General features: G+C 40.0%; 1 protein-coding gene across 7 annotated transcripts in view; it reads left to right on the top strand.

Moving 5' to 3' along the window:
- ZNF275 (zinc finger protein 275) overlaps window positions 1–17,565 on the top strand; it is a 90,651-nt gene that overhangs the window by 61,518 nt on the left and 11,568 nt on the right. For 3 of the 7 annotated variants that reach the window (XR_001625484.2, XR_008914396.1, XR_001625485.2), the window contains exons 2-3: window positions 14,571–14,764; window positions 15,463–15,518. Coding sequence is in view for 2 of the 7 variants with exons in the window: in XM_016426726.2 (XP_016282212.1) it covers window positions 856–2,132 (1,277 nt within the window). In the remaining 5 variants the exon portion in view is untranslated. Of the gene's footprint in view, window positions 1–855; window positions 5,117–14,570; window positions 15,200–15,462; window positions 15,519–17,565 lie in introns of those variants that run through there. The other 4 variants (XM_016426726.2, XM_016426723.2, XR_474698.2 and 1 more) reach the window with 3 other exon arrangements.

The raw sequence follows: 17,565 nt of genomic DNA, 5'->3' as shown, positions 1-17,565 counted from the left end.
TGTCTCATTAGGAAAGACATTTTTTGTGAAAGTCATTTATGCATTAGGAAAGAGCCTAAGGCTATTCCTGCTGTGGTGACTGGCTAAATATATAGAGCAGAAGAATTTCCTATATGCCAGACATTGTGCTATGAACTGGGGATGCCAATATGAGCAAGCAAGACAATTAAGTACTAAATTATATTGGACTCATAAGCTAATATTTCTTAGTTGTAAAAAATATCCTTGGAGTCAGCCCTTTATATAGTAAAGGTTATTATCTGGCTGGTGGTCTTGCTAATGCTAGATTTCTTTGACTGAAATGGAGGAAGAGTTGTGAAGGAGATAAACAGATGTTGTACTACTTGGGATGTGGCATCCAGGAAGGCAGAGCCTTTGCTTTGTCCACCTCTGCTTTTTGGCATCCTGAAAAGGAGATCCAGTAATCCTTGGGCAAGGAGCAGTGCTGGCACTTTTGGGGCCCATTTCATCATAGATGCTCCACTACTTTATACTTCTACTAACAGGCATTCTCACCTTTCCTGATCACTTCTCTCCTCTTGACCACAACTCTTGGCCTGCCTTCTCTCTTTTGCTTTTCCTTACTTCTCTTCTTACTTCTCATTCTCCCATCTTCTACTTTTGTTATGATGCCCACCTTTTTTTGATGGTCCCATCTCTTTACTTACTTTGCCATTTGTGCCAGCTGTTGTTCTTGTGTCTTCATTTCCTTTCTTTACTCGCCTAAATTCTCATCTGTTGCCTTGTTTAGGGATTGTAATGAAGTCCTTTCAAAGATCTGCCTCTAGTAGGCATTCATTTATATAATGGTTCTCACACCCTATTGATCTGGGTATTTTCTATTTATCATTTCAGCTAGGAGCTCTGTGACTGAGAAAGAGACATCTATTCCACAGCAGGAAGTTGGTGAAGAAGTGAAAACCCAGGGAATATTATCAGCAGGATCCCCACAGGGGATTCACCAGGACTCTGTAGCTGGAGGACTCTATGATGTTGAGGGCAGGTTAGAGAGGCAGCAGAGAAACTTTGTTGGAGATATAGCCCAGACATCTGATTCATGTGGCAACCCCACAAATAATTCAGACCTTATGAAACAGCAGCAGAAATGGGAGCAAAGGGTTGAGAATCCCTATGAATGTAAAGACTGTGGGAAAGCCTTCAGACTTAACATAGAACTTATTCAGCATGAGCGAATACATAGTGGAGAGAAACCCCATGAATGTGAGGAATGTGGGAAAACCTTCAAGGGACACTCAGAACTTATTGAACATGAGAGAATTCACAGTGGAGCAAAACCCTATAAATGTAAGGAATGTGGGAAAGCCTTTAGGAGGAGCTCAGGCCTTAGTAGACATAGGAGAATTCATAGTATAGTAAAACCCTATCGATGTAATGAATGTGGGAAATCCTTTAAGAGAAGTACAGGCCTTAGTCAACATCAGAAAGTCCATAGTGGAGAGAAGCCCTATGAATGTAATGAATGTGGGAAAGCCTTCAAGGTTAGCACACACCTTATTAGGCATCAGAGAATTCACAGTGGTGAGAAACCTTTTGAATGTAGTGACTGTAGAAAAGGCTTCAGGGAACATTCAGACCTTATTAAGCATCAGAGAATTCATACTGGAGAAAAACCCTTTAAGTGTGATGAATGTGGTAAAGCATTTCGGGGCCAATCAGGTCTTCTTGAACATCAGAGAATTCATAGTGGAGCAAAACCATTTGAGTGTATTCAGTGTGGGAAAGCATTTAGAAGGAGTTCAGAGCTTACCAAACATCGGCGAATTCATACAGGAGAAAAACCCTATGAATGTAAGGAATGTGGGAAACCTTTCAGGCAGAGCTCAAGCCTTCTGGAACATCAGAGAATTCATACAGGAGAGAAACCTTATGAATGTATTGAATGTGGGAAAACCTTCCGGGGACCTTCAGACCTTATTAAACATAGGAGAATTCATAGTGGAGCAAAACCTTATGAATGTAACGAATGTGGGAAAACTTTCAGGAGGAGTTCAGGTCTTAATCGACATCGGAGAATTCATAGTGTAGCCTCACTCCATGCATGCAGTGAGTGTGGGAAAGCCTTTAAGAAGAGTTCAGCCCTTTACAGACACCAAAAAACTCACAGTAGTTAAAAATCCACTGGAAGTATTCAGTTTGTGTAAACTTTCAGAAAGCACTTGGATTTTGTTAAACATTAGACACAATTTTACTATTGTAAAGCAAACCCCTGATGATGTAATGAATGTGGAAAGCCTTTTGGAAAAAATCAGGGATTAATCATTATTTGAGAATTCATGTGGGAGAAGAACCCAATGAATTATGCTTAATCATTATTATTGCTGCAGTCTTATGGACTGTCTGAGGTCACTGTATATAGATCATCAGAAAATTCATGGTGGAGTGAAACTTTGTGAATGTAGTGAATGTGGAAAAACCCTTCAGTCAGAGTGTAGGCCTCAATCATATTAGCAAATACAAAGCACAAACTGCTCTTTAAAGGTAGCATTGTCACAGCCTGCATACCCAAAAATATGACTGACAGTAATTCACATTCACATGGCACTTTACAGTTTATGAAGCACTACAATTACAGTTGAGCCAATCTCTAGCAAACACTTTGAAGCTTTTGGAAAGCACATACCACATTTTTCTCTTGCCCAGTACGGAGAGAAGAACACTCCAGTGACAATGTAATAGTAAATATTCTTCAATATTTATTCAGTTCATCTCTTCCAATCCCACCACTGTAGACCAGGCTCTCATTACTTTCCCTCTGGTTGTATGTTTCCAGTGTTTCTTTCCTATAATCCATTTGCTCCCAGCTTTCAGATTAATCTGCAGAGAAGATTTCATCATGCCACACTCTACTGCTCAAGAACCTGACTTGGCAATGGCATCTAATTGTATGCCATACCACATAAAAGACCTATGTGTGGTATGGACATTATATATACCAAAAGTTTAAGAAGAGTCCTGGGCATTCACTTTGTGGAAAGGCCATCTGTCCTCTGTGATTGAGACTAACAATGATTCTCACAGAATGGAGATTAGCTCTCTATAGGAAAACATCCCAGCAGTAATCTAGCCATTGAACGGTATCAATTGGATAATATTTACTGATGAAATTAAGATATCGCTCCATGTTATCAGTATGCAACTAGCCTAAAATGTCATAAATGAAAAATCTGTACACTTGGGAATCATAAGTAATCTATTATGAGAGTCTTTTGAGATGTAAAAGAGTAGTAACAAATGCAAACAGACAGGCAGTGGTCCAAGTAACCAGGGCTCTTAAATCAGTTTCTCTATGCAGATTTTCCTCATGGAAAGAAAAATGTACCTCTTGTCAATGTGGCAATTTTATTTATGATTGTAATTTAATAAATAAGTATCTTTAAATATAAATTACACCCTTACCAGTTTATTTAGCTTGAATCCACTGACTGGATCCTGCTACTTCCAAATAGACTGACAAGTTTCTAAATCTGTATGCTATAGTGCTGTGGTGTCAAACTCAAGTAGAAACGGATCCCTGTAGGCAGTCAATCACAACTGAATATTATGTTGCATGGTAATTTAATTTACTTCGTTAAACATTTCCAGTTACATTTTTACCTCTCTCTGATAGCCTCCATGAGCTAGACACCTCTGCTAACAGATAGGGCCCTAGACTTAAAGTCAAGGGGACCTGGGTTCAGATCCCAGCTCAGACATTTATTAGTTGTATGATGATGGCAAAGTCATTTAGCTTCTCTGAGCCTCAGTTTCATCATCAGGAAAATGATGGGAGGAGGAGAAGAATTGGGCTTTGCCCCCTAAGGTCTCTTTTTAGCTCTAAGTATCTGATCCTATGGCTGAGCTCAGGGGAAGCTACCTTCTGACCTTAGCTATTGGTTTACAATATCAATGACCTACATTTTGGAAGTTAGAAAGTCATCCTATCACCCTTTTCTTCAGGATGGTGGCATCTAATGTGATGGCTTGTGGATAGCTGTACTAAAAATAGCGTATTGCCCAGAAATGGCAGTTTCTCTTTACTTTCTTTTCTACTTGCATCATAAATATAAGTTGCAGGGCAATGGACCCTCCAGAAACACTAAATGTTTTGTTGCAATGCATTTAAATAAATATTATGAATCTTCAGTATCCTTGTAAAACAAAAATAGCCTAATAAATGTTTAAGCCCTATTTGTAACCATCTAGATTCTCTTCTGAAGTCGAGGATCTAGGTTTGAATAATGACGCTGCTACTTCTCGTGTGATCTTGGGCAAGTCATTTCCACTCATCTCTGAAAGGAAGAGGTTGGACTAGATGACCTTGAAGGTCCCTCCTAATTCTCTGGGTCTATTTTTTTCTGTTTTATATACTGATTTTTTCACTTAATGGTTTTTCCTATGTCTACTTGTGTGTATTAATATAATCCTCATCTGAGTTATTTAAAAATAAGCATTGCCTTAATATGCTATAACTTGCTTGAATATGCTGTGTTATTGACTATCTTGCTGTCAGTTTCTCTGCTATAGTGGGACTTTGCAAATTGTAGTGCAAGTCCCTTTTCTTGTTGAGGTCTTTCCTCCACAGAATCAAGACATCAACCTCAGTCTTGGCTCCACTGGCCTTTTCTTCCATGTCCCTACCAATATTGTTTTATTCATTTGTTTGCCTAGTTTCAGAAGTGTAGTATGAGTGTCACTTTAAAGTTTTGATGTGCATTTCTATGTTTGATTGTGAAGTTATTGTTTTGATGTCTTGGCAGTCAAGAGAAATGGATTTTACTCCTGATTCTGCCACTCCCTATCGATGTAACCGTTTGCCCTCTCTAGGCCTCAGTGCCCTTAATGAGTGGACCAGACTGCACCATTGTCTAGTCCCTTTCAACTCAGAAATGCTTTAATTCAGTAATTTATTATGTATATTTCCTCTGGTGTAAACTTTTTATGTCATGGATTGAATGGAATCTAGGTATTGACTACATATATTTGTGTCAATTCTCTATATGTTTTGGTTACAGAATCTTTTTTATCATAGTTTATATGTATATGGTGATTTGTGTTTTACAAAAGTGCTCTCACATGCATTCTCTCAGTTAATAAAAATGTATCAGTTTTTAAAAAATATTTTCCTATCCTATTGATTTTTCTTTTGATATCTGTGTTAGTAAATTAAATTGTGCAGGAATTTTATATGTATAAACATCATCTTGTCTTATCGCCTCCAACTCTTTAATATTCAGAAATTACCCCTCTATCTGGGAGAAATGTTATTCTTCTATTTTAATATAGTTAAAAATGTAAACTCTTTGAACCATTCAGATTTTTTGGAATGTGGCGTATGAATTCAAGTTAATTCTTCCCTATTTTTGATATGTAATTCATTAAATCGTGGAATAATACTTTGATTCTTTTTCCAGAATCTATTCTATGGAACTAGTAATTTTTTTCTGTCTTATTCAGTAATCGTGTGGTTTTTGCTAATTGTCCATAATATGTTTTAAAATCTGGTAGGATGAATACCTTTTTTAATTCTTTTCATTAAGTTTTCCTTTGGTATTCTTGTCTGCTTATTCTTCCAGTTACACGTTACTATTAATTTTTCATTTTCCTTAAAACATCCCACAGGAACACTAATCAGCATTTTATTAAATGTATATATCAACTTCTGTAATATTTTAAGCTTTACCAGAAGCAAAAGACTTTTCATTTCTTTTCATTTATTCATATCTTCCTTTATTTTCCCTTTTAGGAGATCAAATCCCTCTGTCCTAAGTTAAGCTTATACTCAAATGATTTGTTTCTTGTTGATATTCTGCTTGGCATCCCTTTGTAATGAGTGCAGCAGATTTTTGTAGATTTCTATAACCTTCAGTGTTGTTGAGCTTATTCTCTATTGGTAGTAAATTGGGGATTGATTTCCTTCAAGGTTACATACTCACTTCCATATTAATTCTTTTCCAATAATAAACATGTTTTTAGGGGCCTGCTTTTTCTTGAATTGTTTTAACTAGCAGTTAGATGAAAGTGGATAGGACACACCTTGTTTTCTTTCTGTTTTCAAGAATGATGCCGGGGCAGCTGGGTGGCTCAGTGGATTGAGAGCCAGGCCCAGAGATGGGAGGTCCTGGGTTCAAATGTGGTCTCAGACACTTCCTAGCCGTATGACCCTGGGCAAGTCACTTCACCCCCATTTCCTAGCCCTTACCACTCTTCTGCCTTGGAACCAATACACAGCATTGATTCTAAGACAGAAGGTCAGGGTTTTTAAAAAAAAATGATGCTAGTACTCTACATCAAGTGTAATGTTAGCAACTTGTTTTAACTATATACTATTTAGTAAGTTAAGATGAAAAACCCTTCAGGCCATTTAAAACATTTTTGTTCTGGGAAAATTTAGACAAATTTGCCAGAGAATCCATTTCTTCTTCTATTACTCATTTGTTCCTGTTCTCTGTTTCTTTAGTCTCTTGTCAGTTGTTAAATATTCACTGTTTTTTTCCTTGATTCTCAACATCTTACTGTATATTCATTAAAGTCTGTCCCCTAAACACCCTTCGTATTTATTATGTCCCATTTATTTTATTATATTGTGATAGCTCCCCTCTTGTTCATGATTTTGTTTATTTTTTTCCTTCCTCCTCTCTAGTAACTGTGCTCTGAGATTGGCATTTTTGTTAATTTTTGTGAAAAACCAAAGGTTGATTTTGTTTACCACTCTCTCTTCACACTTATATCTATTATTTGTTGTGGTTTGTTGATTGAAGTTTTGTAGGGAGAGTCTGACTTGGCTCTATTTCACTGTTTATTTTGTACTACTAGAAGTATTTAGAGCAATGACTAACCGGCTGAGAAGCTCCTCCCTCATATTTCACTGTAATATGTTCTTGTGTCTTGTGTCTCTGTCCCCTTTTCCTTTTTGACCCTGGTAGTTCTTAAAGTGAGTATTTTGGAGTGTCTCTCTGTATGCCTTTGAATTCTGTCTGGTTTTTATTTTTCATTGTACTGGATTATAATCTGAGAATGTGTAAAATCTGTGCCTTTTTGTATTTGCTAGGAGCACCTTTTTGGCCTCCAATCAAACTGATTTTAGGGAATGACACTTCTATATATATATATATTTTGGGGGGGGAGTCTTTATTTTCTCTTCCTGCCTTTTGATCCATTCCTTGTATTATCATTCATAACGTTACTCCCTTGCAAACAAACCTTCAGTAGTTCTATCATGGTTGTACTGGAGGCCCTCCACACTTTTGATCCCAATTTAGAGACATGAGGTGCTAATTGGAAAGGTACTGGATTTGTAAACAAGGAACCTGGATTCAAATTCTAGCCCAAGTACTTGTTAAGAATGTGACTTTTGACAAGTCACTCTGAGTCTTAGTTTCTTCAGAAGAAAAACAAAGAGTTGGAACTGTGTGAGGGCACTTTGGGAGGTAGCATAATCTGGAGGGAAGAGTACTTTATTTTGAGGCTGAGGATCTAGGTCCAAAGCCTGACTCTGTGTGACCTTAGACAAGTCATTTCTCCTCCTTGGGCCTTAGTTTCTTCATCTGTGAAATGAACAAGTCAGACCAGATGACTTCTAAGGTCAGTCTCCTCTGTGAATTATGAATGTCCCTTCCAACTCTTAAATATATTATTTTTCCAGATTTTTCTTCTACTACTTTCTTCTGTATATGCTACTCCCCAGCCATATTTCCCTTCCTCACTCCTTCTCTAATATGCTTTGGCTTATTCCATTAGGATTTTTTGGAATGATAATAATAATGATTCACAAGTATACAAGTTGTCCCAAAAGTCTTACTGTTGCACTAAGCCTTTTGAAACACCTCATTTTTCCTGAGAAGAGCATTTTGAGCCAAACTGGACAAATCTTACTTTCCTCATTTTACAGACAAGAAAATTCAGACTTCTGAGAGGTGACTAGGATGGCAGAAATTGGTTGGCAAGGCAATAAGTAGAGAGTTGGGTCTATTGTTGAAGGATATGACTCGGGTTTAAATTCTGTCTTGTGCTTTTTACTCATATGAACCGGGCAATCCACTTAACTTCTCTTGGCTTCAGTTGGTAATCCATAAAGGGACCTCTAAAGTCAGTAAGTCAATAAGATTTATTAAGCACCTACTATGTGTTAGGCACTGTACCCACTCTAACATCATGAAAAGAGGAAAAAGATAGCTCCTACCCTCAAGAAGCTTATAATCTAATTGAGACAAGTAGCAAGCAAATAGGTCCAAACAAGCTATGTATTCTTTGGATAAATGGGAAATAACAAAGGAAAGGCACTAGAATTAGTTGGGGAGGCAGATCAGGAAAGACTGTATAGCAGGTGGGATTTTAATTAGGGCTTGAAGGAACTAGGGATGAGGAGGAAGAGTGTTCTGGGGTGGGGAGCAGCCAATGGAAACACCCAGAGTCTTGTTCAAGGAACAGCAAGAAGGCCATTGTCACTGGATTTTCCAGTATAGGGGAAGTGTGTGTGGGATGAGGGGCAATGGCATGGGTGAGAAAGGTGTGTAAAATGTAAGAAGATTGGAAAGGCAGGAAGAGGCTGGATTGTGAAGGACTTTGAATGTCAAACAGGATTTATATTTAATTCTGAAGGTGATAGGGAGCCAACGGAGTGGAGAATTTGTTCAGATCTGTGCTTTAGGAAGATTAGTTTGACAGCTGAGTATAGGAGGATGGACCTGACTTGGGAGAGATTTGTGGCAGGCAGACCCACTAGCAGGCTAATGCAGTAGTCCAGGTATGAGTGATGAAGGCCTGTAGCAGGGTGGAGGCAGTGTCAAGAGAAGAGAAGGTGGTGTGGTGTATACAAGGGATGTCCCAAACATGGAATGCACAGGCCTTAGAAAGAGATGAGATACGGTGAGGTGAGAATGAGAATTTGTGGGCTTGGGTGATAGTGGTGCCCTCGACAATGATAGGATGCAGGATGTAATAATCAGATAGAAACTGAAAAAAGGCCATCAAGAGATTATTGATAACTTTAGAGCGAACGTTTTTGGTTGAATAATGGGGGTGGCAGCCACAGTATAGAGTTAATAAGAGTGAGAGGAAAGGAGGTGAAAGTATCAGTTATAGTTGGCCTCAAGGAATCTAACCACAAAAGGAAGAAGTCACTGGGATGATAGCTGGTAGGAACTGTCAAATGAAGTGAGGGCTTTTTTGAGGATGGGGGAGATATGTTCTTAGGCACTAGTGAAGCCCCAATGGCTGGGGAGCGATGGAAGGTAAGTGGGAGAATAGGAATGTTAGAGGGGGTAACCTGCCAGACAAGACAGGAAAGAACAGGACTGCTTATACACTTAGAATGCTTTGCCTTGAGGTGGGCCAACTCTTCATGTGAAATAGGTGTAATGAGAAAGAGAGAGAAAGAAGACATTTGGTAGGTGGCATTTCAGTTTATGACTTGCTCCGGGTCACATAGAAAATCAGTATTCCAAGTGTAATTCCTCCCCAGTGTTCAGACACCAAACCCAGACCAGTTTCCAGTGCCTCTGCTGATGCCTCTCCCATTCTTCCCATTCTTCAAAACATAGATCAAATGCACCTTCCTTGATGAGACTTTCCCTTAGTCCCAAGCAAAGAATCTGTGAAATAACATTTGATTTGTTGGTCCCACTTTTCTGGCATAGTTTGCCTTGAACTCTTAATTGGTTGATCTGTGTCATTCTCCCTTACAGTTGTCAGTTCCTGGAGGGCCAGGATTAGGTCTCCTATTGATCATTGTAACCCCCCCCCCTCCAGTCTAGCACAGTGCCTTGTGTCTAGAAAGTATTCAATAAATAGTTTTAAATGGAATTGAATGGACTCTGCCTTATTTATTTCTCTTCCAATTCCCGGTTTATTTTCTTTTTTGTCTATTTGAGTTTTCATTCTGATAGAAGAGAGGGTTTTTTTTGTTGGTTTGTTCTGATCAAAACTGTGACTTCATTGGCCTAGACAGCTCCCAGGAAGAAAAACTCCTTTACCAATGCAGAGATTCATCTGACTAACAACTTAGTCTTAAGAGAATTGCCTGGAACAGTGAGGGTTTAAGTGACTTGCTCAGGAGGTCACACAACCTGTGTGCATCAGAAGCAAAACTTGAAACTGGGACTTGGGAGACTTCTCCAGGACCATAACTCCATTCAGTAGTTTTAAGGTCTCTAATTTATCTATTTCTTACCAGTTTTTATCTTCTACTTTGAGAAATGGTGACTTTTTCAGCAAATTCTTAGCCTCTCAAGTGATATAGCATATGTATTTCCTCAAAACTACCTTATTATATTAGTTTATTAATAATAATAGACAATAGGAGAGTTTGATCCTAGCATTAGACTATATCTGCTTCTTGAGGACCAGCCTAGCCAAACATGGAGAGGCTCTTTGGTCATGGCAGCTGTGAGAGAAGTGGACCGAATTTACTCTTCCCAGATGGCCCCCAGAGACTGACTAAAGCAGTTTTCCCGAGATTGACAGCTTCTAATGAGCCTCCTCACCACCCCTGCCTTAATCTGTCTTTCAAAACCCCTCTACCAACCCTCCTTATTGTATTACAAACTCCTCTGACATATTTGTGATACATAGATGGTCCCCTTCTTAGAAGTAGCCCTGCCTGAGGGCATGCTGACTGCATCTTGTTCTTTATCACTGAATTTGCTGTAACACACCTCTAGCGAACTACAAACCCAACCATAGCAGTCAAGTGAGTTTCAGTGTCTCCTTTTATCAGGTAGTTTTCTTTGATTTTGGGAAAGCCCATGACGCCTTTAAACAGATCCCACAACTAATAATCTGCATTTTTCAATACGTATACTATCCTTTTTTGGTCTAATCACCTGTGTTTCAATGATAGCCCTCTTTTCTTTGTTTTAGGCAGTGATGCATTGAATACTGTTTAGTTTATTTGTTGCCTTAAAATTTTGTACTTAAGGAACCTCTCACATCAGGTTCCTTGTAGATTTCTGCCACCTTAGTATGTACCCTGGCTAGAAATAGAAGACTTATTGCTTCACTCTTTAAAAAAAATAAACCAACAAACAACTCTTACCTTCCGTCTCAGAATCAATACTTTGTATTGGTTCTAAGGCAGAAGAATAGTAAAGGCTAGGCAGTGGGCATCAAGTGATTTGCCCAGAGTCACTCAGCTAGGAAGTATCTAAAGGCAGATTTGAACCCAGGGCCTCCTGTCTCCAGGTCTGACTCTCAATACACTGAGATGTCTAGCCTTATTCTTAGTTGAATTGTTACAGCTACCTCAAGAACCCAGATTGGTTAGTAGTAACCCTCTTGCATCCCCCCACTTTTCAGTATCCAGGTCACAAACCAAAGGAAGATACAAAAAGACTCTTACTCCTTTACAGCCCTCTTCTGATTCTGCAGTGAGAGTGACAGAAAAGTGGGCAGAGGATGCCCAGGAACAACTTATAGTCTGTTGACATTCCAAGTGGCGTCTTGTGTCCTGAAAACATAGGGGGTGACCCTCATAATTTAGGAGACAAATAAATGTCTTAGATACAACTCAATGGTATTAAAGCATAGCCTGGAGGTGTATCTGCGTCCATCTAGAAACCTAGGGGACAATCCAAGGAGGATAATTGTCTCAAGGGACTTTCCCTTGGATGTCTGGGGCCTTATCAAGAGTTCTTTAATGTTTTAGGGTTAGCAGTCACAAGAATTCAAGGAAGCAAAGGAATTTTCTTGCTTACAGTTTGACCTGAAACACTCCTATAATTTGGGGGTATAAGGTCCCATGCCACAAGCACAAGAGACATGATTTCATGAGCTCTTTCATCATCTCACATTACAGTGCTCTAGCAAAACTTTGACAAGATTCTGATGGTGATAACTGCAGTTTATATACCAGCATCTTTTGCAGAGGATGAGGGGGTAGAGAAATCATAGAAGAATATCAGGCTCTCCAATTTAAGTCGATGTATTCTTGAATAGTTGGTGATTTCAATGCAAAAATAGGCAGAAGAGATATTGATGTGCCTATAAATTGTGAATCCTTTCTTTGAGGGAGGCAAGAGGGACTGCATATATTAAACCCCAAATCAAGTCAAAATGTAAATGATTCTATTTTAATAGGAAATGACTGGTTACCAATGTGGGAGTCATTTTCATCCATCTGACCATATATCACAGAATTGTTAGAGGAAGATCAAATTCCATATGAAACTAAGAAATAAGAACAGGTAGCATGGAGATAACCCTTGAAGATTTGCAAAGTTACCTCATCCAATCCTTACAACTACACTGGGATTAGATAACCTTACCTAATGGGAACAAAAGGCCAGGGGACTTTCAACTTTTTTTTTTTAACCCTTATTTTCCATCTTGTCTTAGAATCTTATTTAATACTGTGTATTGGTTCTAAGGCAGAAGAGTGGTAAGGGCTAAGCAATGGGGGTCAAGTGACTTGCCCAGGGTCACATAGCTAGAGAGTGTCTGAGGTCAGATTAGAACCCAGGACCTCTCATCTCTAGGCAGGCCTGGTTCTCAATTCACTGATCTACTTAGCTGCCTCCTTCCTTCTTTTTTAATCCTTTTCCCTCAGGGACAGAAGTTGTTTCTCTCAGTGAACACTTTCTCTCCTGACTAAACATTTTCACTGGCTGTCCCCCACATTAAGAATTCTCTTTCTCTTCACCTCTGCCTTCTGGCTTCTCTCCAGCCTTAGCCAAAGGTCCAACTTCTGCAAGAAACATTTCCTAGTCCTTAATCTTAGTGCCTTCCCTCTGAGATTACCCCACAATTTATCTTGTTTCTTATCTTGTTAGTACACAGTTGTTTGCAAATTGTCTCCCCAAGTAGACCATGAACCTCTTGAGAACAGGGAATATCTTTTGCCTCTCTTTTGGAAGGGGAGGGGATGAGCTTCATTGACACACTTTGTATCCACAGAATTTAGTACAGTGCCTGGTGCATTGTAGGCATTCAATAAAAATTAGGTGACTGACCAGTCTCAAGAAGATGCAAGGACTGGTGCTTATAAATATTAGCATCATATCACTTCCCTTTTTGCTCTTCTTTCAGCTTTGGGGTGTCTCCTTTTTCCTTCTTGCCAAATGCCTAGTGTCCAGAAGCCACCACTCAGGCTGCCAAATCCCCCACCTCAAAGTTTTCTCCAGACTCCAAAATACCTCTCTCTACTATTCTTCCCCTTTGGAAATACCCATTCCCTCTCATTGTGGTGTATAATAATGGTATAATCTCACTGGAGGAATTCACAGTAACTTGTGAGTGAGAGATAGTCCCTTTATCCCTTATCTCTCTCTGGGGAATTAATAGCTTTGTGTAATTACAGAAATTTCAGGCATCTGGGAGGTTTTTTTTGTTGTTGTTTGTTTTGTTTTACACTAAAGTGTACTATTTGAGACTCTTGGATTCTTGGCTCTCTGAGTTATAAGAATTTTAGCAGCTTCAGAGGAGCCTCAACAACAATCCTGTCCCCACAGCTAGTTTAATAAATGGATTTTTGTCCATATTAGTGCAACTGCTTTTCCCCACCCACCCAAATTTAATTTCTCTGTTCTAGCATCATTGGAAGAGAGCTTAAAGCACTTGTTGGCAGGTGATGAGGTATGGGCTCTTAGGATGAGGAATGGGCCCTTATTTGAAATTTAGCCTTGGCAAAGCCATTTCTGGCCCCAGTACCACTAGACCAGGGGAATTGTTCCTTGAGAGCTATGGTGGGATTTGGAGGAGTTGGGCTGTCAGGAATGCTACAATTGGGATTCTTTCACTTAGAAGGAGAGTGGGACTAGATCTCTAATATCTTGCTTATTACTTTAAGACTCTAGGATTCTGTGACACAACTCCTTTTCTTTGAAGTTTTGAGGATTGGTGCCAGAATGGGTTGATTCACCGATCTTCCAAAGATTTCATATTTTATTAGGAAAGGTGTTAGGGCAGTGAAGAGAGACACCTCTCAGGGTGAGCCCCCAATAAATCAGACATATAAAGGCATCCAAAGACATAATTTTTCAAGGAGAGATGCCTAGTTTTTCAGAGTAGGTGGAGGGAATCCACTATAAACTTATCTATGTGACCTTATAGTGAGTCCCTCCCCTCCTTTGGCCTGTTTCCTTCTCCATCAAACAAGAGGATTGGCATATGATTTTCTGAGATCTCTAACAGCTCGAAATCTATGATTCTATGATCTTGTGAGCCCTCAAAATAGTCATTCCAATTTGGTATCCTTGGTTACCGTTCCTTGGAAACTGGAGATGGAGAGATTTGGAACCATACCGTGGTACAGTGGGAAGGGCCTTGTATCTGGAATCCAAGAACTTGGGTTTGAATAACGACTTCAATACTTCCAAAAAAGGATGACCCAAGGCAAGACAGTAACCCCTCCCCCACCCCACCCCCCATCTGTAAAGCAAGGGGTTTGGACTAGATAATCTTTGGGGGCCCATCCAGAACTAGGATCTTTGACTCAACGAGTCCCCAATCGATCTTCCCTCTTAGGCAGCAACTCTGTCCGCTCTTCCCTTTTCCTCCTCGCACCATTTCGCCTCCCCCTTCATTTTGGGGGCGCAGTCCTCCTCCCCCCCCTCCCAACTAGGTCCTTTCTCTTTCAGGGCCCCTCCTCCTCGCTGCAGTTGGTGGGCTGGACCAATGAGAAAGGGAGTCCTCCAGAGCGTCCTAGAGCGGAGCCGGAAGTGCCCTCGAAGGGAGAGAGAGAGAGAGAGAGAGAGGGAGGCGCGTCGGAAGACTCTATAGTCCGCGCCTCGCCCAGTCGGAACCCAGGTGCCATTGTCCTTTCGCGCCTCAGGTGAGTGGGTTTGCTGGTGCCAAAGCTGCTTCTCTAACTTTCTTCCCGGGCTTGGCCCTCGCTCCCGGAGCCGACGGGGACACTTGGTCTCTTCCCTTGGCTCCCGGTGCTGTCCTTCTCTTCCCCTCCTCCCCTCCCCCCGTCCTACGGCCGCCCCCAGCCCACGCCATGCGGCCTCCCCCCCCCCCCCCCTTGCGCAGGCCGATCTCGTCCTTTTCGCCCTGCCCCGTGGCTTCCCCTGCCTTCCTCCCGAGTTACAAATCGAGACCCCGCCCTTATTGCCATGAGGGCCCCAGTTTGGCGGGAGCAGGGCTTCCTGGCGTGGAGGTAAGGCTGGAAAAATATATCGAGGCCCGACCTGGGGAAGGCCGGAATTGATCCGACTAAGGAGTTTAGAGTTTATCTATCCTACGCAATCCCGATGCGTGCTTTCGGGTAAGTCACTTAATATCTTTTAGCCTTATTTTCCCTCTAAAGTGGAGAATAAAATATTTTGCAACGTTGTGAAATAATCGATTTTAACCTTTAGAGGGCTTTATTGCTATGAGCTAGGATTATTGTTAAATGCACCTCATCGTACTCCCCTGGAGGCCTATGGCCTAAGCCATAATGCGCCTCACCCAAAGTCTCCCTTTCTTCTTGCTCAGAACTGTAATTTTTGAGTGATAAACTTCAGCCTTTGTATTTTCACTATTTAGGGGAACTTGGGGTCCAGTCTTTTGTACGGCAAAGACTCGTCCAATAGATCTTTTTGGTAAGTTTGGATTCTAGAACGTCTTTATAAATAGTGTTCTATGAATGTGATTTAGAAAATTCTAAACAAATACAGTTTTACTAGGTACCATATGGGGCTACAAAAGGAGGAGGAGCTATTGGCCGAGATTTACGATCTAGGTTGGGACAATAGCATTCCATTTCTCCAGATCGGATATTCAGACAACTTTAGAGCTGGAAGGGAGCCCAAAGTTCATCTTGACCAAATTCTTTGTTTTTATCAATTAAAAAAAAACAGATTCAGAGAGATTAGTTTTGTCTGAGATCACATGGCAAATATTTCCTATACCTGGGGAGGAGGTACCTCTAAACAAAATTGAGTTACTAGGTATTTTCATGGAGGCAATGGATTTAAAAAGGTATTTGCCTTAACTGGTTCTTTCTGTTAAGATTAGCCTTTGTCCCCATATTGTAAGACCCAGTAATTGGATAATTGCTGCAAAGCCCCTTTAAGATAGTTTACCCTTTACCAGTTAGTTGGTTTGCAAAAGACCAAGTACCTAGGCCAGAGGAATCCTTAAATAAAACAATTCTTTATATTGGTCAAAGCTGGCATCAGTAATTACGTGATTTCCTTGTACATAGTGAGTTTGCTGCCCTCTAAAAAACTGACTTGAGTGTGATTTGAATAGTAAGCCATTTCTGAGAGTTTAGGGGGCCCTTATAAAGAGTAAATTTTGTGGTCCTAAAGTATCTGTTAGTCAACATTTATGAAGACTGCCATGTGCCACACATAAGTGCTGGGGATAGAAATGAAGTCAGTTGGGCCCTACCTTCAAGGAGTTTACTTAGTTTTAATAGTCTCAAAATAAGATGTTTCCCCCCCTTTCACCTCATCCTTCATTCTTGGGCGTTGAAAGGCAGTTTGGAAGCAAGATCAGTTTAAAAAACTGAAATAATTTTGAAAGCTTTTTACAATTTTTATTTTGATATTGTAACTGAAAGAGCCTTCAGACTGGAATTACTAGTTTATTCAGTTTATCAAAACACTTAGGAAGCTCCTACTATGTGAAAGGAACTGTGCTAAAGATAAAAAGGACCAGCATTTATCGAAAGAGCTTTTAGGTAATTGAGAATGTTTGTATCTACTTATTTTTCCAATAGAAAGTGAATCAAAATGCAGGATTTTTCTTATTTTTAAGTGGGGGAGGAAGCTCTGTTTTAACAAGGAAATTACTATCTTGTGAACTTGAAGGATGTTGTCATCAAAGATTCATTTGGTATGCTGCATTATAGGCTTAAATGGGGTTTAAATTGGGATTCTCCATCATGCAATTTACCCTAATATCTCAAATTCTCTGCCTCTGGGAATCATGTTTCTCATGTCAAATATCTTTATGAAATACATCTATTTCTAGAAATGGATTTGGGAGGGCAAGGCGAGTTTTTTGGTTTGTTATGCTTGGAGTCTTGAATTAAATTTTGTCTCTGCTTTGGGCCAACATTTTTTTTTTGAGGGGGGGGGACTTAGCTTTTCCAATTTCCAGGTTAACTTACATTCTTGATTCAGTGCCTGATTCAGTTTTTCTCTCCTCCCCTTCTCCTGTTTTCATAATTGAGGTCTTTAATGATATTGATATGCCCTCAAACACCATAACTTCACAGTTTCTCAATTTACTAATTTCTTTTGACCTACTCCATTACCCTACTTCTGGTCCACATCGAAATGGTCATACCCTTATTCTTTCTATTGCCCATAAATGTTCTACTTACATGTTAGTCCACTGTGACCTCTAATCTCTCTAGCCTCACTTTTTTCCTAGGTCATCATTCCTTCTTTGGTTATGCTTTTCTACCTTCTGTGCTTGGACTTGTTCAGCTCTACACTTTGATATTTTTAGTCCTCTCTTCTTTTATCTTATTGCCAATCTTGCCCTGCCAGTCTTCAATCTCAGATTACTCCCATCATCTATTGCCTTTGATCCTGTTTATGTGTTACTGAAAGCAGCTAGGAAAAAAAAAATCACACCTGTGCTGTGCCTGGATCCACTCCAGATTTATATTACATAGTTTCAACTTGAGCCCTC

The sequence above is a fragment of the Monodelphis domestica genome, chromosome X (assembly GCF_027887165.1).
Source record: "Monodelphis domestica isolate mMonDom1 chromosome X, mMonDom1.pri, whole genome shotgun sequence".
NCBI lineage: Eukaryota > Metazoa > Chordata > Mammalia > Didelphimorphia > Didelphidae > Monodelphis > Monodelphis domestica.
The sequence above is the reverse complement of the archived record's forward strand: the minus strand, read 5'-3'. Positions and strand labels throughout refer to the sequence as shown.